Here is a 23,231-nt window from a genome sequence, read left to right on the forward strand (position 1 = left end):
AGATACATCAAGCTAAAAACATATGTTTTTAAATACACTTTTCATTCCCCCCCCCCGCACAATATGTTTTTGTTATTTATATGATAAAGTGAACCCGTCTCACCTTAAACAACCTTGACGTTAATCATTAGAGCAAAAAAATGTTGGCAACATTTGTAATGCTCCGTAAGGGTGTAAGTAAGATAAGCGAAGTATCAGAGCCCTATGGAATTGACACTCGATTTTTGGCACCGATAACTCCATGGTGGAACCAGGTCCCCTAAAGGTCCTGTTTTTTAGCCCTTATTGATGGCCCCCTCCCTCCAATGAAGATTTCAGTGGTCCTTCCCCTTGTGGGCCTTTTGATCAAGGAATGGGCCACCTATCTCTTTGGTAATGCGGCCCCCGGCAAAATAAAGAAGGGACCCTGGTGTCCACATGGCCTTGCACGTTTGGTTCACTTTTTTTTTTCCACAGCGGATCACCTGCAGCTCGGGGCTTCAATAAATAAATTTGTACTAAAAAAAAGACTGCAACATTATTGTGTTTTAAGAACCATCCACGATGGTTGGTGAGCCACCACTGAGGCTGATTGTGGCTGCATACTAATCAGTAGGTCATAAAGTTATAAAAAAGGCCTCTAACCACCCCATAAATACAACCTTTACCAATATTTATATTTCGATTTAGTTCATGGCCAAGAAAACACATTCCAAACACACGCCACGGTAAAAGGGTAAAGGGATTCAGGACGGACTGTGGGACTGTGAGTCACCCGGGATTGTGTGACTTGGCAGCGGACGGCGCGTGTGTTGGCTTCACCTCTGCCCTGAGGACACAAGGAGTGCCCTACTCTCATTTGTTTAGTCACAAACATGTCAGGGTCACAAATATCATCACCGATGACAGCTTTTAGATATAAGGCTGACAGCCTGGTTAATGCCCCCGGCCCCTGTGAATCACTGTGGCTGCCGGCTGTTTCTTTGAAACACAAGGTGGGGTGGAATCTAGTAGCAGATTGACAGGTCATACGTCAGATATCTTTCACATCGATGACCCCCCCCATCCGTTTAACCCTTTAAGCGCCACAGCTGCATGAGTTATTGCGCTCTCGGTGCGTATAAACGGTACTGAAAGAAATCCTACTCTTGAACGATTTCCCTTCTATTTCCAAGGTGCAGGATGTATCCATCGGTGCCCAACGGATCACTCTGTCTATACATTTTTAAAACACTATGATTACGGCTGTCATAACACTAGATTTACTGTAACAAATGGCATAATAAGCATAACTTTAGTATACGGGTGCCCATACCTCCCAAGTGTCCCTGTTTTGGGCAACAGTCCAGTGAGAGAGAAAGAGAGAGTCTGTCTCTTTCCAAAGCATACTCTTCAGGACATGGGTTCTCTCCTCTTTAGATTTTTTGGATGAATTATAACCGTTCCGTTGTTATGTACATTAATGTAACCGCACAAATAAAGGGTAGACAGATGTGTATATAATTAACAACTCTTCTGGGTGGCATGGTCCTTTTAAGTGACAAACGTAAAGCAACATGAGATACTAGCAGTTTATAATGGATCTGTCCAAATATTTGGGATCCCAGAAACCTGTATTTCTCAACAGCAAGGTCAAGAGGGCTATTGCGAAAACGAAAAGCTTCTTACAATCTTTAAAAGGGAATTTACTCCTGGAAGCGAGGTCTGCGAGGTTTCAGAATACCGTGAATTAATGATGAAGCTGGCGTGCCCAGACTTACATCTCACCCCAATTTACAACTCGATTTTGTGTTCCGGTGACTTATAAATGGTGACCCTATCTAAAACGTGATTGGCTAATATCTCGAACAGATCACAAGTACCGTATTGTTCCACTAATTTACCATTAGTAAGGCTAATGGTAACTTGCAGGCCACAACTACAACTCCTACAATCCTCACCCACCCATACTAAACATAGCTGTACTTCATAGACTGGATACGTTTTAGGCATTTACATTTTATGTTTTTAAAGTCATTTTCATACATTTACATCACTGTTTAATTGTGACATAACCTTCGGTTTTTAATTTATTACCAACAAGGCATATGTCCTTAATACGTTAGAGGGGTCTCCTCAGGTTTGACCCGGAGTCTCCGAGTAAAGCACTACTCTCCTGGGTCTCTGGGTCAGTTTCTTCTTTCTAATGGCAGTGGAGCTGTATTTGGCCACGCCCCTTACCCTCCCATCTCCTGAAGGCTATCTGGGGCTGGCCCACCCCTTCAGGAAGCCACTCCCCCAGAAGAGGAAGAGCCCCAGGTAACCTACGCCTTGCGTTCCCAGTTCCCATGTTTCAAGCTAGTGGTGGGTTCCACCATTAATTAACCAAGTTAATTATTCAAAAGGTTACAAGTTACACAGCCAATCAAAGGAGTGCTGAGACATTACAATAATTACAATAATGATAACATTCTTTATAGAGAGGTTTTAAAATGAACAGCCAATAAGAAATGTACGTTTGTTTCGCCAACGAAGTCTCCAAGCCGTAAAAACTATGAAATAAAACATCTGAATTTCAAAGTTCTTTTTTTATCCAGAGTTTGAATTTAAAAGAACGAAAATCCCTTTTATCTAAGCGCGTTCCTTGCTTTGTTTTGATGGAACACTGTCACATACCAATAATATTTAAAACCTAAGTCTCTACAGCAGACGTTTGATATAAAACTCTTTATTTAGAGCTGTCAGGAATGATTAGTAATTATTTGTATCGTATAAATGTATAAAAAGCTGTATAAATGTTCTTATCAGAGCTCAAGCAGATACAGAATACAAAAAATGGAATTTTTTAAAGGAATTTATAAAGGCATTTTTTAAAGTGAAATCGGGCTGTTTACCCAGCGAGGATGGTTTGAATATTCCAGGAATCGCTTATGGTCTCTGGGTTAATGATTCTTAAGGTCATGGAACATAAAGGGGTATATTCGATTAGGGCAGGCGGATGTTAAAAGCGACAGTCAGGCCCATTTCCCCCCCAAAGATTAGTGCAAACAATATTTTTGGTAGTTGCACCCCAATATGGCCAGTATCAGCACTGGCTCTGGAACCTGGAGGGGTTTTGCCCTGAAAGCATGGTTTGATTCAGTGACCAAGGATATATATTATATCGATATATACATCTCCTAAGTCAGTGTGAGCAAGTTTCTGTTTTGATGCATGATATACTTGTTATGTCATAATCATAACTAGGAACTTCCAGGGTCCTTCTTCTTCGGGGGGGGGGGGCTGATGATGCGTGGACAAGTCCTGACGATCTTTGTGGACCGGACTGATGACTTTTTTTTGGGTATAAGGGTATAATTATACACCCAGTAAAAGTTATGCACAATTTACTCAGGTAGTAGATTTTTGAGCATTTGGTATCAAGACTCGAAAGCCAAGCCGCTTGAGTCGAACTACATTTTTAAATCCGTAGAGCAAAAATCACATCCGCATGCATCGTTAATAGACGGAATGGTACTTCTCGTTAAGGGATTAGATTGTAGCATCCATTAGCGCCTCCTAAACCAAGATTAGAAACGCGGGGGGTGATGGAAGTGTTACCATTATCCCTTCCATTCCGAACACAGTAACGCTAACAAATAATACATAAAATAATATGCATGGCGGGTTGAGGCAGTACTTACGTCTTTCTGCGATCTCTGAGAGATATCACTCGAATTGAGTGAGAAGATAGCGCCCCTCGCTCCCACATACAGAATCCCCTTGTCATCCTCCAGGAGCAGAGTACTGTAATTCTTCACATTAGCGCTGAACTGTCTGACGTCCGAGAGTTCTGCGGGAGAGAAACCTCAACTTTAGACCGGGCTTGGAATTCAGAAGCATCCGGGGGGGGGGGACCACACTCTAGTTAATACTGAATAAGAGAAATAGCAGTTTATTGACTGGCAATGAAACTTCATAGCAAACAGAGGAGGCTACCGACAAAATCCAAGATATCATATCAACCTGATTATGAATGGATAAAGGGGGGCAACTCCCAGCATGACTACAAGTATCCGATTAAAAAGTTTTTAAAACGAATGCAGGGTTTTCTTTTTTAAAAACTAATTCTTTAGTTATGTTTTCAGGCCTCTGCATATTAGTCATTTGTATAGCTCTGTTATCTCAGCCCAATCTACTAGACAAACACTCCGACTCCTTATCATACCTTATCATACTGCCTGGGAGAAACAATAGAATGGCTCAATCTTAACCACCCTGCCGGACAACCTGGGCAATGAAAATCTATAAAGCAAAGGACTTCATTAGAATTGCCATAAAGCACCAGCTCAGTGTGGTGTTTGAGCACGGAAAGTCACCCAAAATATCCAGCCTCCTGGTCAGATTTGGGATTTAGAAAAGGCGCAATGTATTTTTAATACAAATAAATTCAGAGTGAGTAATGTGTTCGGCAACGCCTACTCCCTGCCCACATTGTATCTTTGCTCCGCCTACTCCCTGCCTACCTTCACCTACCCTTTAATAAAGCCACCCTCCCAGAAGAGGAGAGCTCCGGGTTGCCTGCATTTAATATAAATATAATATATATGTGAGCGTTTGTGTACACAGTTTCGCAAAGAGTGGGAGAAATGCTATAAAATTTTGATACGCTTTACATTTTCCAAGGTGGCAGTTTTACTTGGCATTGTTGGTTGCCAGGCAAAGAAATCAGAAAAAGCATAAAATGTTTACTAGGGTAGGTGAAGGGTCATAAAATATACTGCAGTTAATGTACCTATTGTATTTTAAGCCATTAACGTGGATAGTGATGTTTTATACGAGAAAAAAAAATCTATTTGACGCTATCACGGCAAGAGAATCCCATAATTAGGGAAACCTGTGAAATCAATACATCAGGTCTAATTAATGCGTTTGTGCAGTTGGCGTGCAATTTTTTACTCCCGTTAAACGAAAATATCACGTTAAGGATTTGGCCCGAAACAATAGGAGGAACAAGAAGAGACTTCGGTTGGTGTAACAATGTATCCAGCCCAGCCAGAAAAGAATGTGGAAAGCTTCTGTGTCCTTTTGGCAAGCAGAAGGTTAAATCTATGTATCTCGTTGCCAACGGGAAATGTACATCTTACAGCAAGACACTTCCCCGTGGCTGTACTCATCATGGTTGCTTAGCAATGTTTCTCTATGGATATCGAGCCAGGGTTAAGACACTGCCGGTGTTCATGTTGGCTGCCGGTTGGGCAGCAGTGTAGCTGGAGGGGGGAAAGATGGCTCACAGATCCAGAACATTCACGGGCAGAATACTTAATTCCCATGACTGATCATGGGATACGGACTGAGAAAATCCAGGATCCTCTTTTGTGTGCCTGGCAAACGCTGTCCTGCGGCCCCCATGGCCGATAAATGCTCTTCTGACTCAATGCCCCGAGAAGATCTATCAGTAAAAAATAAATGGTCCAGATTTCATTCTCATTCATTTCTGTAATTTACTTAAAATAAATATCTAGCAGCGGATTCTTCAATTTTAAATTTCACGAAATCACTAATTCCATGTTTATGTTAACGACTGGCACGCGATCCTCTCATAATTCTTGAAGGAATACTTTGTATCAAAAAGTAATAAATCATTTTTTAATATCCCAATAATCACTTGATAACGGAGTATTTAACATCAAATATAACATATGGCTCATCTCAAAGGAGCAAAGGAAATATAAAACAAAACGCGATTGATGATATAAATCGAAAAATCAAAAGAAAAGCAAACCCTTACAAAAAAATTACTGCAGTTTTTCTGCAGTTTTTTGGACATGAAAAAACTGCAATACTGTACTTTTACTGCAGTATTACTGCACGTTTACTGCAGTTTTACTGCATTTGTACTTCACTGTACTGTATTATTACTGCGTATTTACTGCGCTTTTTTTTTTTACTGCAATTATACTGCATTGTACTTCAATGTACTGCAGCTTTATTGCAATTGTACTTCCGTACAAAAATAACTGCAGTACAGTGAAGTACAAATGCAGTAAAACTGCAGTAAACGTGCAGTAATACTGCAGTAAAAGTACAGTATTGCAGTTTTTTCATGTCCAAAAAACTGCAGAAAAACTGCAGTAATTTTTTTGTAAGGGAAATCAAAAAATCTTTTGATTCTGATCTTAAAAGACCTACGGCAATTATTAGATCTCGATGAATATCAACCTAAAGTTACTTTATTTTGCAGCAGAACCATAAATTGGATTTTCCATCACTCTTGTCCAACCCTGTCCTCTAGATTTGCAAACAGGTTTCCATGGTAACGTAACAAAACTGCTTATTGATAGAGACTCTTAATTGCTTGAAAAAGCAAGTTTTGACCAGCATTGGCGATATCTTTCATGCAGCTTCACGCTCGTACCTGGGAACCTTCGTTCTGATACTCATTACCCACTAAAACGGCGGCGTGTCCCACGACCTCAGCGGGACTTTCTGCCCGCGTCCCTTTCTATTGAGCATGGGCTATCAGGAGTTAGGTAATTGTGCTAATTTTCATTATTATGTATTGCTTTATATAGCGCCATCACATTCAGCGGCGCTGTACATCGGGTAAAAAGTAATATATAACATAACAATTAGAATTACGGAAACAATAATGGACAAGAAGAAATCTCTGCTTGTATGGTACGAAGGGCATATTAGACTCATGACTGCAAGTCAAAACAATTATGATAATGTCCCCACATTCAAATGACTCGAATTATACATTTCTGGGGACTTCATATTTTCAGCAGCTCTAATTCCCGTATAAATACCGGATGCCGTGAGTGAATTTGGATAAAGCAAATAACATCGTTCGAGCTAAAGGGAGCAATAACTTTTATTTTGCCCACAATAATCATTTTCGCTTTAGTCTGTTATAATAAGCAGGAAAAATTCCCTTGAGTTTTACAGTCAAATTCTGGGAACAGCGCGTGAGATCGTACAATGGCGTCATTCATCAGGTAAGGGCCGGAGCCGATTAATTAAACGCTAAGGCTTCTAAACACACCATATAGGGCGAAAAGCACTGGAGAGCAGAGTTTGATGGAAAGTCCCCCAAAATATATCAGGAAAGGTTCATATATAACAGGGGTGTCCAAGTTTTTTCTGCAGTGGGCCACTTCATCAGAATTGTATGCGTGCGTGGGCCGCACTCATTTTTCACTGTGAGAAAATATGGCCTTTAATAAAACATGCAGATTAAAATAAAGTAAATGACACAAAACCTTTACTTTTCCTCTCACTGATTTCTGGGCCTAGAACGTTTTGTGACTACAAATTCAGGATAATCTGGATAATTAAAAAATGAAATAGTTCTATTTATCCTAGGGATGCACCGAAATGAAAATTATGGACCAAAACCAAAAATTCAGGGTTCACTTTCTGAAGACCATTAATGAGGTAACTTTGTGTTATGCTTCACTTTAATGTCTTGCAAAAACCTACAAATATACACAAGAAATACTAAAAGGATATATTTTTCAAATTTTTTTTATGTATAGTAATCAGTATAGGATAATGGGTAACGGGAAAGTTATTATTATTATTACAATAATATGAATCAAGAAGGGATGCCACGAGATGTTCTTCATTGGTTGGGCTCTGATTTCCCGGCATCAACGGCCACCTTTGGCCTTCAGGCTCGCAAAAGTCTTGGCGTAAAAGATCGGATCGTTGTTAATTCGGACCATTTCGCCACTTAGTGATCCAATCACAGAAAGGCATTTGTCCCAGAAGTCTTCGTTCCGCGCGCCTCTACGGAAGTACTTGGCGGGATACGAGATCTCCGGACCGGCGTACGAATAGGTGACGTAAAGACAAATCATGAGGATCTCCCGTAGCTCCTGCTTGGTGGTGACTCTGGAGGAGATTACGTCTCGGCAGATCATGTATAGAAAAATGATATTCGATGGTATTAAGAATCTGTCTGTCTGCCATTTATCCGCGATGAGCTCCCTCTCCACGCTCCGTATCCAGACGACCGGCTCCTCGGGTGTTAAAAATATGAGCCGAAAGCATCTCCGGTGGATGAAGTTGCCCAGCCATTGGAGCAGTTTGTTGGTAGCGATCTTCTCCAATGCCCAGTTAGATTCGGGATCGGCCAATTGGGCGCTGATGTCTTCTTCTTCATCCACCTGCGGGCGGATGGTATTAGCGCGCTGCTTTAAGGGCATGCCAGATGTCCCAGAGCTGATATTATTGCTCTGGGCAGCCATAAACCAATAATCTCCATCATAAACATCGTCCTCGCACAGCCTGGTCTTATTGCTGTTGAAGGACATCGATGTCACCGTCCGCATTATCTCCAATAATCCACAGTTTTGAGAATATCCACAGTTATGAAGCCACCTCCACGGCCGCGCTGTGAGATATACTTGTTGCGTTTGCAATCTGCTGTTTGAGCTTCATAGAACCCTGTGAGGATTCCAGGCCATCGTTCTCCTTTCTGACATCATTAGCAGCAAGCATCACGGACGCCAACTTTAACTCCTATCACTTTTCTCAACCAACTTTATTGAATCCAATTAAAACACAAATGTAATTAAACCATTTGCAGTATTGGTATAAGGAGAATGTCAGCTCTTAGGCATAGAGTTGTGTGTAGACAGTCCGGATAGCCTCGTTGCCGCTCCGGTGTAGGTAGTTTCAAACTCCTGTGTAATGCACATGCGCGGTCTGTTATTAGTGAATAAGCAGCAGGTATGCCAGGATCCTGAGATATACGGGACAGGGGCATGGAGGAGGAAGGAATCTGAGCAACAGCAGAGCCTCTGTCTCTGGGTCGCTGGTTCTGGTTCCAGACACATTTACCAAAATGAGTCTAAAATGGCATTAATTATCAATTGTAAAAATGAGGCAATTAAGACGTTTAATAATTAAGTGTTATAAAACCATAATCAAGCATGAACTTTATTATTAGGGTTTAGGGTTTTTTTTTCTTTTTTAACCAACCCATTCTATACAAACAGTATTTTGGTACTTCTCTTTCCTTGGGTACATGAAGTTACTGAAACAACTTGTGAGTACAGGAATCCCACACATGTATGGGTAGGGCATGTTTGCTTTTGGCACTGCAGGTTTAAAATGGGAACATGCGCATTAGAGTATTTAAACATGGACTTTTTAATGAGCCCGTATCTCATCTGAGACACAGTAGAGGCCCCAAATCTCAATATAGTTGAAGCAGGAAGGTGCCCCGTCATGCTTTTGGGGGTAAAACTACCCTTAAACAAGAAATAAACCCATTAACTATATATTCCCTGAAAGCCCAACATCCTCAAAGTCACGACCTTAAATAGTTAGTTACATAGTTATATAGGCTGAAAAAAAATCATGTCCAGCCTTTCCCACATCTGTTAATTGCTGTTGATCCAAAAGAATGAAAAAAAAATCCAGTTTGCAGCTCTTCCCAATTTTGCAACAAACCAGAAAAAAAATCCTTCTTGTCCCCAAAATGGCAGTCAGAGCTCTCCTTGGATCAAGAAGCTGATTCCCCATAATTTAAATATTATATCCCTGAATATTATGTTTTGTTTTTTTTTTTTTTAAGTATTCATCCAGTTGCTGTTTAAACATCTGTACATACAGACTCAGATAAAACTACCTCTGCCGGCAGAGAATTCCACATCCTTACTGTCCTTACTTACCTTTCTATCCAACGGGAGCAGTGGGGCTTGAGTTTCATTCTTCTACCTCTTCACAGCAGGATACATATCAGGATTTCCTTTTTCTTGTACACATATCAGGGGTTTTTGCTTCCCTGGGTTTTAGGGCATTTTTTTAAAGTTTTTTTTTTGGCGTCTCCCCTTTCCCTGGGTATGGGGGCATTTTATTGATGTCGTTTTTGGTGTCTCTCCATCCCTGTGTTTGGGGCTAATCTTTCTAACGTGTTTTAGTGTTTTCGAAACCAAGTACCATGCAAATAACTAACCTTAGGGAAAATACGCCTCGAACACTCAGAGTCTATTGTTACAGGCGGTACGTGGTCTTATATGATATGGAGTCAAACTGGTTTCTATGTATTTCTGCACAGGCGAGGAATTCTTGCATTTCCAGCCATTGAGAGGGTGCGACGAAACCCACATCAATTCCGTTACCCTTTTCTGCATAGTAAAAATATTGGGATACAGTTACGCCTTCTCTCCTATAAAATAACCTGAAGGTGTTTCTTTCCTTCCCGGGAAGCTGATCCTAAAGAGTATAATCATACAGCAGTCATCTACCGTATCAGACTTGAGTATGCAGAAGTACAAATACATGCGCGAAAAAAGCATGATTATAACCCTTATCTGTTATTTTTGACAATTCCATCAGATTGCTGATCTTTGACTCTCTTGATTCATACCCCCAATTTACTATTAAGTGTGATGATAGATACGTAGTCAGAGGTAAGTGGCTTAGCTGTACGGTAGATTTTATACGCTAGTCCTCGGTGTTATTAATTCATTCATCACGGACACGATGGCTGCCCACAGGAATGACACCGAGTGAGAAAGATGTCTCCCGCGCTGATCTCCCGAATCAGTCTCTCAGCCTCAGATCACAATAATTGGACTAAATTACTATGTTCTGAAGAAGCTTTACCACGCTTCATTACTCATCGGCCTTTAAAAAGTGCTAAGCTTCATGGAATTGGGAAAATGTGTTATTAATCTTTGCTTATCTGCACTCCTGCAAAATTCAACGCGGATATAGGACTTTAATAACGTTTCCTATTTTCTCTATTCAAAAAATAATCAGAAAATTAATGGGACTGGCTCGGTGCTGGAGAAGCCACCTAAACTTCTCCAACTGATGTTGGGTATTACGACAACTGAGAATGCAGTACTGTCCATTCCTGCTGTAGATAACACACAGAGGGCGTCTTAAGAGCCCACCAAGGAATGTTAGGAAGCCCCCCGGGCTACAAGGTGGCGGTTCTCCTTCTAAATACCCTTCTTTACAACAGGTAATCAAAAGAAACATCAGGAACCACACTCAGTGCACAGACATTCAGGAAATGCCTGTTTTAAGATTAATAGGCGTCTATTCTTCCCGTTCTGTTTACTTTGATTTTAGAGTAAAATAGTGACTCTTAGCTGGGTAATGTTTTATGAGTCAGTGTCCTCAACAGGCTAATTCCAAAAGAACGCTGCAATGATTTGTTAAGTGGCTGATATCAAGTTACCTTTGGAGGAGGAAGCGGCTCTGTCGTTATCCTCTGAAACCGGACTGATGAAAGGCAGTGGTTTGTGACAAAGAAAAGCTTCAGATCACCATAAACATTGTTTTATTTAGGATAAACGTGAATGTGTGTGTGCTAATGAATAGAATGCTCCTGTTATTTGGCGTTCTGTTAAGTAGGAAGTCATGAGCTTGGCAAACCAAGTATGCTTCAGTGGCCAAGTGTGATGGAGCCTTGGAAATGATTCCCGGTTACTTGGCCCACGTCATGGACGCGCCCAACTGGTCAGCATGTTCATTTGAAGCGGGACAAGACATGGTTGTACATACACAGGGCTTTCCACTCCGGCCTCAGCAGACCACCAGTGGTCCCATAACTTATGACGACCTCACTGTAGGTGCATTGCTCCTATTAGGAACAATAGACAAATCTTCAAGACTTCATTTTTTTTAATAGATATAGTAATGAATGGCCATTTAACTCTCATATTGATTTGTTTTAAGGGCTTTACTGCATAGTTTTCATTACGGGGAACTTTTCCTTGACCAAAGTTTAAAAAGCAAAGTCTCTGTGTATTTAACAGGTCGATATTCACATTCCACATTGTGCACATACGCTGTAATAGATTTGTTTGCATCTATCCTTTGTCTACCATTATAGTATCACCATACACAGTTCCCGGGAGTTGACCCATCATGGTTACCTTACTACACTGTAAGGCCTAGGGGCCCCAGGGATAGATTAGTCTAGCTAGTGATGCAGAAGTTGGCACTTCCAATGGTTCTCTGCATACATTGTGAATTCAAATACTATATTATATTTAATTATAGTCCCAACAGAACCCAGCCAATCATTAATTACATGGAATATCTTAAAGAATAAATAAAATAGCATTAATATAACCTTTATCAGAAATTCCAATTATAATTTTATATTGTCTTCTGTAAGAAGAACTTACAGAAACAGTCAGTTTAGGTTGAAGCATGATATTTTCTGCACATACCATAGCCTAACCATTCTTGAGGACCCCCTTCTGGACCCAAATTGAATAATGAATTTGTCTATTTAGTAGAATGGCATTTTTATGACCATTAAAACCTTAAAAGCATAATTCTTACCTCTATCCAATTCCCAAACCATTTTGCAGAAATACTTTATTTAATGTTGTAACATTCATCATTTATCAAGGAATGCTTGATTGACATGTGACACAAAAGAGGGAAATGATAAACTGAAGCTGTTTTATGTGATTAACCCTTTAAAAGAAAGAATTAAATGACAGCTCATTTGTTTTGTACAAAAAGAACAGCCCAAAAGACTAAGCCCAAACCTCACCTATCCGAAATACACATCCAAATATCCATGTAATAGAGATTATAACAACAACAAGTGTATTCAGGTCATCAAGTATTGTTAAAATTAGCAAGAAAACTTTACATTGTGGGTCTGAGAGCATCAAAGAATGATCAAAACCAAGATAACGCCCAAATTATAATTTAAATAGGCCATTTATATTTCCATTTTTGGGAAACTGGAAGTAGCCATTTGTCCCTTAAGGAGAATTCACGTGGAAGCGCCCTTCATTCACACAGGTCAAAGCAATATACGTGCTAATGTGAATGGATATGGAGCGAGCCTGAAGCTTCCCGCACACCTCTCTGTATTGAATTACGGGAGCAGAGGACTGTTCAATGTCATATAATTCTCCTTATAAATAATTCCAAAGACGAGGTTGAGCGCCTTTAGTATTATCCAGAAACGGACTCCATCCAATTGCCTGATACATTTCCAAAAGGTTTCACAGAGTGGTTTTCAGAAATGCAGAGAGCGATACTTAAAGGGACAGTCTTGTGTCCCACCGAGGGATCCATATTAAAGTATTTTGTAAATACAGTAATATGCGTTCTCTACCTGTAAAGAAAACTATATGACAAAGTCAGCTGCAGCAGAACAAACCCCCCCCCATGCCCCACTATTCTCACCAGTTTTGGTCAAGTGCTGCTTCTCCGGGTCACTGCGGGGTTGCCGGAGCGGCATTGAGGCATGCCCCACCCACTTCCCCTCCAAAAATGGGCAGCTTTCAGTGGGACCGCCCACTGACATCAACGGGACCGCCCACCGACAGCAGGACCACCCACATACATTCCGGAAAGGGGAGAGCTCCATACCCAGGTTGCTAGAAGCAGATAATCACTGGCAGAAAATCAATTTGGCCAGTTGTGCGCATGCACACAGGTCTCGCACTCCAACCAGAAATTCTTGGTCAAGCCAACACCGGAGATAGTTGGTGGGGGATATATAAGCATGCGCGCTTTCTGCAGGAGATGCACGCCGGGGAACATATCTCCTGCAATGCAGGCAGCTGGGGGAGGGGAGAAACAGAAAATGTATTATCACAGGGAAAAAAGGTACATTAAAACGAATAGGACTCCTGGACAGCCTCTGAACGCAATGTAATGAATGTGCCTTCATACTACATGGCTCTGTACAGAATATTATCGTATATATATAATATATTAAATAGCAGAAAGTCAAATCAATATTCTTCACGACCGAGATCCCTCTGTCATTGTTTTGCAGAATCAGCGTTTTTCGTTCTACAACCCTAAAAGTGGTTTATAAATTCCAGAATTACAGCTATTATTTGGTCACAACATTATATAAATAATCTTAATAAATTTACTAAACCTGATTTACACCGAGGAGCTAAAAAAAAACAAAACAAAAAAAAAACTGTTTAAACTAGTAATTGTTGCTAAATATTGTTTTAGTTCAGCGTCGTTTTACATAAAATCTCAGGATTTACATCTATTTTCCATTTTTGCTTATCTTCATAGCTTGCTAATGGAGCAAAGAAAACTTGCATTATCTGTACCATCAAAATTAATTTCTGCCTCCGTCCTGCGGCTGCATAATGATCGCAGGAAATATGCTCTCGATGCAGCATTTTTTTATATTAATAAAGACTCCCCCCCCCATCCCTGGCTTTAAATCAGCATCATTACATCTTGATTAAGCGCATAGAGCCAACGCAAAGGTTTATTGTCCCCCCCCTAACTGAGTTTAGGTACTCACAGATTTCACAGCACCATTATTGTAGCAATAAACAATAAGTCACTATGTTTCATTCTCCACTTTATTGGACGGAGAAATAAAACTAAAGGTAACTTTGTATCATCACTATGTATCAGATTTGCAAGGGACGGTTTACTACAGCTGCCCTCCTTGTCTATGATCAGATGACTGTTGCCAGTGATTGGCTGCTTGAAGCGGACAATCAATGGCAGGAAAGCGCACACCCCCTCCCCCAACGGCAGGATTCGCTGAGCCGGGGCTGGAACTCACCAGTTGGGATAATAGCTGGGGGGGGGCAAATGGAAACTGGGAATATGGCACAAAAATTATAGGACGGATTCATTGTCCCTTTTACTATTTAACTTAGACATTACTTATTTTTTTTTTATTTATTTTTTTTTTTTTTAAGAAAAGCAAAAAACCTCACTAAATTTAATAAGGAGGTATGTGCGCATAGCCTTAGTAACAGGGAAGCGTCCTGGATCATGACAAAAGCATAAACACAATCCAATTTGGTTTAAATTATGGTGAAAACCAGAAGACATAAATATGAATGGTGCTACAGAACATCTGACAAGCCCTGGATTAGGCTGATTGGCGGGGGAGGCACATACATTGTCCGTCACATCATGTCATACAACCAGTTACTGTGGGTTTTCTGAAGGATCAGCAATCTCATCCAGCAACAAATTACTAAACGCTATATTGGTATTCCGATCAGGTGGAACTCTTCTGTCGCTATGGCAATCAATGTTCATTTTTTAAATGAAATGCAAAGGATTGCGTCGTTATTGGATGCTCTCCTATGAATACAAACAGCGCTAGCCTCCGATGAAGGAGATTTCACAGGCAGCATCTTCAGTGTCGTATATTTTCTACTTCCCATTGATTTAGGGACCAGCAGCGATGTTCTGATTATTGTTGTGAACCACAACTCCTATTACCCTGATCTATTGTGGACAAAATATGCCACTGGTTTCACAAAGTGCCACTCTTTCTAAAGGGAAGCTGACCTTCCTAACCTGCCCCTTGGCAGCCAGCACCCCCATTGCTGAGCTCTGTGTTTTAAAGGCGCACAGTGCACAGTCCCTCCATATTATACAGTAAAATGCACTGTGCACTTCTCTCTCTCTGATCTGCTTCTTCTCTTTTCTCTTCCTGTCTTCTTTCTTCTTCTGATCCTCTTTGTGTCTTCTTTCTTCTTCTGATCCTCCTCGTGTCTTCTTTCTTCGTCCGCTTCTTCGTGAACGAGGCCTCCAGGGGCACTTCCGCAAAAGGCTGGAGCCTCCGGGCACAATGAACATTATTCTTTCCTCTTGGAGTAATTCCCCTTTCACAGAGTTCACAGAGAAGCGGACGAAGAAAGAAGACACGGGGAGAAGCGGAAGAATACAGAAGAATAGGCAAGAGAAGAAGCAGAACTGCTGGAGATAGGGACACGGAAGCAGCTGGTGGAGATGGTAGGGAGATGTGGGTGAGAGTGAGTAAGAGTGTGAGGGAGCATGAGTAAGAGTGCGAGTGTTTTTACATTCTAAAGTGGGATCTGTCCAGGGTGCCAAATACTCTAGGTACGGCTCTGCCATTTGGACCACGCTGCAATACCAGGCACAGTAATAAAACTTTGGTGTATAGTAAACGTCAGTTTTGTGTTTGATCATTTTATGGAATGAGTTTAAGGCGTGCTAGAAAGGGCATGTCTTCGGCTTGTTTACATGACTCCTCATGCTTCTTTTGAGGTTTACGTGCAGAGAAATCTACTGAGCGTTCAGGAAAAACTGGTTTCTGTCTTACTTTTAGTCCACATCTGCCAAATACGCCATTCTCTCAACAGCACGAATCGCTCCTTTTTTTATTTTACTGTAACCGTGGAAAAAAAAGTTATTGTTTCAATTTAAACCTTGTTCATTAAATATTGAGAACAAAAGGCACAGGATGAAGCAATAAACCAGTAAGAACCCGTACAGAACGTACATAAAGCAACCCTTCTTTTAAGTGGTTTAAATAAGTCAGGAAATGTTAAATAGAGAGCCTTAAACAAACTTGAATATTAAAGCAGCCTTTGCTTAATAAGCATAATTCACTTTAATATGTTTTTGTTACGTTGCATTATATATATAAGTATTCATTTCTCTTTTATCTACTTTGAAGAGGTGAGAGAGAGAGAGAGAGAGAGAGAGAGAGAGAGAGAGAGAGAGAGAGAGAGAGAGAGAGAGAGAGAGAGAGAGAGAGAGAGAGAGAGAGAGAGAGAGAGAGAGAGAGAGAGAGAGAGAGAGAGAGAGAGAGAGAGAGAGAGAGAGAGAGAGAGAGAATGAATTACTTTCTCTGTGGGGTGAGTTGGTTCCTTGAAGACCGCATTTCCACCAAATCAGGAAATTCTACAAGGAATTCAAAAACTATGATAATTCATCACTGTTTGTTTTCATCTTCATTGGGGTTCAAATTTCTTCAGTTTGGCCCAAATTTTCAGGGTCGGTACGATTTTCACAACCTGGACTAATGTGACATCAGACGTATAAACCCCCCTGAAGCCACCCAACGTCTGTGCCCTTAACCTTCACAGAGAGGGTGGTAAAGGTTAATACATGAATTTCTAGGGTTCTCTAAAGCTTTGTTGTTTTTTTTTTCTCCCAAATTGAATTTGAATCTTCCATGAAGCTACCCAGGACAGCCTGAAAACCAGTTGGGAGGTATGGCATTGTGAATGGTAATTGTTATACGTCAAGTAAATGCAGTAAGATCGCTGTGAAACGAGAAAAGAACGTGAGCCAATGTAATCAACATACCTAATCAGAGTTACAATTTATATAATTTTAGCACCAATCCATTCCATAATTTAAAAGGCATCTTTTCCACAGATAAGGGACAGCAGTAGGCTTTGTTATACGAGTTATTCTCACCCGGGAGAAAAAACTACAACTGCATTTAGCCCTGGGCACTAAAATAAGATTATCTGCCCTTTTCGAAGCAGGGTAGACTTGATGGTTTTAGTACTTAGTGCGGGATAACACTGAGGTAAGGCAAGAATTATTCACACAAGTGTTAATTTAATGTTCACTGAAGTCAATGAAACATAAAAACGAGATGACTCTCCAAACCAGTCTGTGGCTCTAGGATTTACTGAGCAAATTTTAGGAGGTACCAGAATATTTGGGGAATTTTATTTCGTACGGACTAAGAGTTCATTAAAGTCAATGGTTAAATATTATAATATTATACCCTTAACATTACGCAGAGAATTCTTTGTATATCCCGCATTCTGTTGTAATAAAATCTCTGGCATACTGACGCACGAGCTTCGGGAAGATTTCTTGTTATGCCAGTCTGAGCGCCGGCATTTTAAGGGAATTTATTTCATTGGTAGAACCGATTTTTAAATCTTTGGTCCAGATTTGGTTTCGTGATTCGTTTTGGCCAAAAATTTGAGATTCACGGGGCATTATATTATTAAAAGATCTGATCTGCTTAACGACAGCAACAACTAATACCATAAAATAGAATTGCTCATAAGATATAACAAAACATTTTAAGAAGAAAAAATAATCTTAAGCAATGAACCAATGGCCTGTGGCGAACCTCGGTTTTATTGCTTGTGTGTGGTTTGATCCACCAAAAACCCCATTGTTTCGAGCCAAGCTTAGTGTTCCGGTTCGAACCTCAGAGCGATTTCTTCTTCCGACAGTTACACAACTTTGGAAGCCAAGAGATGTTAATATAATATACATTCCCTATTGTTTGTGTTGTTAATTGGCCCTTCTCATTTGGCTTTCACATGATAAGCAATTATAGAGCTCAAGATCTATCTTAATCCTTTTATTATTATTATTGCAACTATGCATACAGAAAAAAAGACAATGAAATATTTAGTATAAACTAGCCTTCTTTTAATTTCCAGTGACTGTATGCTAATAATAATAATAATAATAAAAATAACTGTACAAAGCTATCAAGGTATCGCGTTCTACAAAAATACGTAGAATCCTTTTAACGCCCAACCACTGTATTTATAAATGTTACAGCGAAACACTTAAATCCCACTATTAATGAAAATAAAAGAATAAAAAGCAAAATATAACATTGGTTCACCCCTCCGCATACACCATGCAGATCAATCTCCCCAGTGATACATTTTATTCTTGGTACTTGGATAGAGGACCTCTTCAATGTAGATGCTATCTCAGCATTAAGACCAGAGGACCAAATTTCCCTTTTTTAAAGGCATTTACTTGATCCTAGCCAAAAAGCCAGGCTTCAATGTCAATGGCATAGGTAACGTGCCACGGGGTTCAGTGTTGATCCAGCTGCGGAAACCATTAGGGTGCAAAGTAACCAAAAGCTGGAAGAAGACTAGTTGTTTTTAAAGAAAGGTTCACAAAATCCTTCGACTTGAAGACCGTCTCTGGGTCTCTGCCTGACACAGGCTGACAACTTATGCCTTATGGGGTGAAAGGAGGTCAGAGAAAATTGCCCAAATCAGAATTACCTACCAGGTCTTATAATGAGGGCAACCAAAAAAATCTATACATCTCTGTTGGGCAATACCATAACTACCAGTCGCTTACAATAAAGAACAGTCCAGACAATGAGATTTATCTACCAACTTCCGGGTTTCGCAATCAACCTACCTACCATGCCCCAGTTGTCAGGACCGCTGGAAACTGTATATGCAGCGCTACGGCACATCACGTGCCACTGGTGTCAGACCAATTGAGCCCGAAAGTTGGAAAGTACACAAACCCTCGGACAGAAATATATGATCTGTCACCAAAAGCAGATAGAAGTTTGAAGTCCAAGCACAGGACGAAAATGATTCCAAGTAAAAATTATTCCAAACGCCACTTGACAAGTGTGAATGGACGACCTTTCATTTAGATTTTTTTTCTTTTCAAGAGCGCAGCTGATATAATTTTTTTATTGGAGCCGGCGGCAATTTTCTTCCACTTTGAAACAATAACTTTTCAATAAGCTGCATACTTCCTTTTTCATGAAATATTTAACCAGTTATATTTAGTTGGAGGAGAGATGGCTTTAAATTGTTTATTTTATTTTTATTGGGAAAACCAAACGAAGCGTCATTATTTCAAGAACGCCAAACAATTCATCCACTATACTTCGTTTAAAAAATGTAACATTTTAAATAATTGTAAATTTGTATTTATAAGGATTTGTGTGCCTCTAAACTACATCTTAAAGAGTATCAATAGCATAAACCTTAATACATGGAATTGGAAAGCCTTCTGATCGTGACTGCGCCAACTTCTACCAGCACCTGGTCTTCTACAAACACAAGAGAGCTTCTCATGCAAGGACTAAGCCAGGGGTGTCCAACGTGCGGCCCTCCAGCTGCTGCAGGGGACCTGGATCCTCCTGTCTGGTAGCCTCCAAACTTACCGGTGCTTCTGACTCCTTTGTGTGTTGCCGGGGCAGCGTGTAGACGTCTACGCGATTCGTGTAGGTAACTTCCGCTGCAGCAGGAAGGAGGTGCGGTTAGCAGCGGGGGTTGTCTGCATCCACCGCGCAGACCTTCCCCGACTGTCAGAGATCAGAGTTCCCCTCACCGGGGAATTCTCTCTGACAAAAAGAGAAATAAATACCTTGTAGGATGGGTGGAAATAGAGTGTGGAGATGGGCAAGGAATACTCCAGCAAAGTGTGGAAAACCAACTCTTGAAGCTTCATCATATCATATCTGGGAACGTCCCAGGGTTGACCTAGAACTCTCCCTCTTCTAAGGGAACTGGAGAAGAATTGGATGTGGTTCCCCTGCCACAAAGAATGAGGAGAGTGACCCGGAGAAGCTCCAGATCGAATCTAGAGAATGTGATCATCTTACCTTGATTTACATTCCAGGCCACCATACAGATAAAAACCTCTATCGAGACTTGGATTGAAAACGGGTGGCAATTGAGCACAAAACATGCTTTATATATTTTCTGGATCATCGTGGGTGGGCTTTGCATAACATAAGTGGGTCATCATTTTGGGGGGTTCTAAAAAATTTTTTTTTAAATTAAGGCCAAAAAATGACATTTTGGACAAATACATTTTCTCTACTGTCACGCGCGGATGCCATGCAGATCCTGATTACACATTAGAGCCTCTGTCGTTTCATATGTATTTGTCATAGCGCTGCCTGACGAGCAGAAATAAAGCGATTTGATTTCCAAGCAGCTATCAAAATATTGTATTTTAGTTTGACAAGTTTATTAAAAATAAATACCGCATGCTACAGCGCTCGAAAAACCATTTTCCCTATATTTGCTTAACTCCTTAAGGAGGAGGGCTGTCGTACCCACATAAATGATATGTCGCTTTTTCTTAGTTTGAAACCAAAGCACAATATTTATTAGGAATAAAAATGGTTAAAATTGGCGTGATTTTTTGTTTGCACACTTACACACTTCATTAACTTTCGACGGCAACTCTTGCTGACAGAGGGGGGATTGGAATATATTACTCCTCGTGATCCAGGGTATGATCGGCACTGCAGCATCAATTTTAACCCCTGACGTATTCACAACCACATCACAGAGGCTGTGAATGAGTTAACTGGGACCTAAACAGTGTTTAATGTTAATTTTGGTTTGTATCCCCCCAAAAAATAAAATAAAGCGAACGAGAGCCCAGGAATAAATCGTAGACAAGTACATCCCCTGATGCGGCCCTGAAGACAATACAACGGCCTCTCCGACATCCTGATTTATCCGTCAGCCAGCGGCAGGCGGTTAGATAAAGTAAACCTTTGGGACGCTCCGCCAAAAAAAAAAAAAATCCATAGCTTCTAATATGTGACAGAACGGCGTCTGTTTTTATTTATATCACCCGCGCTGGGCCGGTGTAGGACGGGCGTGAAAAGCCAGGTTTACGGGATGTCAAGCGGCGCGTCACAACAAGGATCAGGGCGTCTCGTATAAACGCGTATAAACACGGTCCGCACTGTCACTTTCACAAAGGCAAACCGGGATTTAACCCCTTGGGTGCCAGCAAACTATATAGAAAAATAATAATAATTACAATTACCGGCCCAGCTCTTACAATAATACTGAAATTTTTATTTATAAAACTGAAATTGTCAAAATACATTATATGAGAATCAATCCCCAAAGACATCAAAGAAACGTTCTCGTTGATTATCACATGGCCCCGGGAACGCCGCGCGCTATCGTCGGATACGTCGCCTTTTCACTACCGAATAATAAATCTCCTCCGAAAGACAAAATACACCGGGCCGTTTTAAGCTTTATTTTGGTCATCATTGGCAGATAATGAATTATCCACATCCATAAAAATCACCAACATACTACTACTGTCACCGTCTGATAACCACACGCAGCCTTCCCGTATCTGCAGCATCGAGGCTCTGCTGGGCGTGAGAGCTCTGTATCTACTATTCATCATCATTACAGTCGGACAATCAATTTCCCACTAACACAAACTGCTGTTTTAAGCAAGTGCCATCGCTCCGATGCTCATTAGCCAGTCAATAGTGTCTGATGCCTTTTACTGATAGGAGTGCGATCTCTAATCAGCTGCAGAGCAAACAATGCCAGGATTTCACTGGCTGACTGATTCTCAAAAACATCTCAGACACAGAAAAATGTAAATCAGAAGCACTTTACCGTTATTTGGCACGGTTATCCGAGGAGTGGCGTCCAGATTCACGGGCGATCTCTTGGACGAATATCCGGTTGCGGTTATTGCGCAAAGGGCCAGCAGGCAACCGATGAGGGGCTGGTCCATCGTCTTCTGCCCCCAGACCACGGGTCACCACGTTAAAGAAGATTGTGCTGAAGTGCCACCAAGGGTTAAAGTCTTCATGCTGTAAAACGAAATGTATGTTCGTTAGATTCATTCACCGGGGCAAAGTATTCAAAAAACACTAATGACTGCATAATGCGAGACTCAGACGTGATTTTATAGGAATAAACCCAGAATATCGCATGACTGACAGCAATGAGGTAGAACCGGGCTTTTGTCAATGCCCACCTACATTACTGTATACAGCGCGGGAGGGGTTATGCCTGTATACAGCGCGGGAGGGGTTATGCCTGTATACAGCGCTGGGGGGGTTATGCCTGTATACAGCACAGGGGGGGCTATGCCTGTATACAGCGCTGGGGGGGGTTATGCCTGTATACAGCACAGGGGGGGGGTTATCCCTATATACAGCACTGGGAGGGGTTATCCCTGTATACAGCGCTGCAGGGGTTATCCCTGTATACAGCGTTGCGGGGGTTATCCCTGTATACAGCGCTGGGGGGGTTATCCCTGTATACAGCGCTGGGGGGGTTATCCCTGTATACTACCCGGATGCAGAAAACACAACACAGTATAAAGAGGTCCATCAGCCAGCTCCAGCACTGACTCGGCTAACACTGGGCAAGCGATCCAATGAGATCCCCTGGATCCCACAAAGAACTCCCAAAGATATTTGTTTCAAAGTTCTTTCCAAGTCCAAAGCCTAAATACTCGGCTCCTTGGCAGGGTGCAGACATGAAAACACTGACGGCAGAGAAACTACCCCAAGGGTTGGAGATGTGTTGTGGCGCAGGCACCGCTGTTCATGACAATGCAAGCAATGAATCGAGGGCATTCAGCTTAATAGGGGTAAGTAAAATAAACCCAGGGGATTTGAGAAGAACCTGCCATACACACATTGTGATTGTCCCTTAATGCTACTGCGACCCTCCAAACCCACGCACCTGTGGGGGGTCCCACCTTGACTATGCTGACCATGGCATGCAACATCTTTTCTCAATATCACTCCTTAAGTCACAGCGCACAACATGAACTTCCTTAAAAAAGAATCCCGAGAGGAGGATCGACAAAGAACATTCGTATCATGAATGAATAAGCAGCGCTGGTCTCTCTTGGCATCCGAACGCAGTGTATATCCTGGGTATTGTGCCCACACAGTTTGTTTAATTAGAACATGTAATGCTTGTATTTATAAAGCAGGTCATTAGTGCCACAAACTGCACAACAGTTTACGAAACCTCCTAACTAATTAATTACCCCCC

General features: G+C 41.2%; 1 protein-coding gene across 1 annotated transcript in view; it reads right to left on the reverse strand.

Moving 5' to 3' along the window:
• The window catches only part of SEMA4G (semaphorin 4G), an 82,483-nt gene that overhangs the window by 40,865 nt on the left and 18,387 nt on the right, over positions 1 to 23,231 (reverse strand). Inside the window, exons 2-3 of the mRNA XM_053450389.1 lie at positions 21,831 to 22,030; positions 3,642 to 3,790 (exon numbers count right to left, since the gene is read on the reverse strand). Coding sequence (XP_053306364.1) covers positions 3,642 to 3,790; positions 21,831 to 21,951 — 270 coding nt within the window. The 5' untranslated portion in view covers positions 21,952 to 22,030. The remainder of the gene's footprint in view (positions 1 to 3,641; positions 3,791 to 21,830; positions 22,031 to 23,231) is intronic.

The sequence above is a fragment of the Spea bombifrons genome, chromosome 11 (genome assembly GCF_027358695.1).
Source record: "Spea bombifrons isolate aSpeBom1 chromosome 11, aSpeBom1.2.pri, whole genome shotgun sequence".
Taxonomy (NCBI): Eukaryota; Metazoa; Chordata; class Amphibia; order Anura; family Pelobatidae; genus Spea; species Spea bombifrons.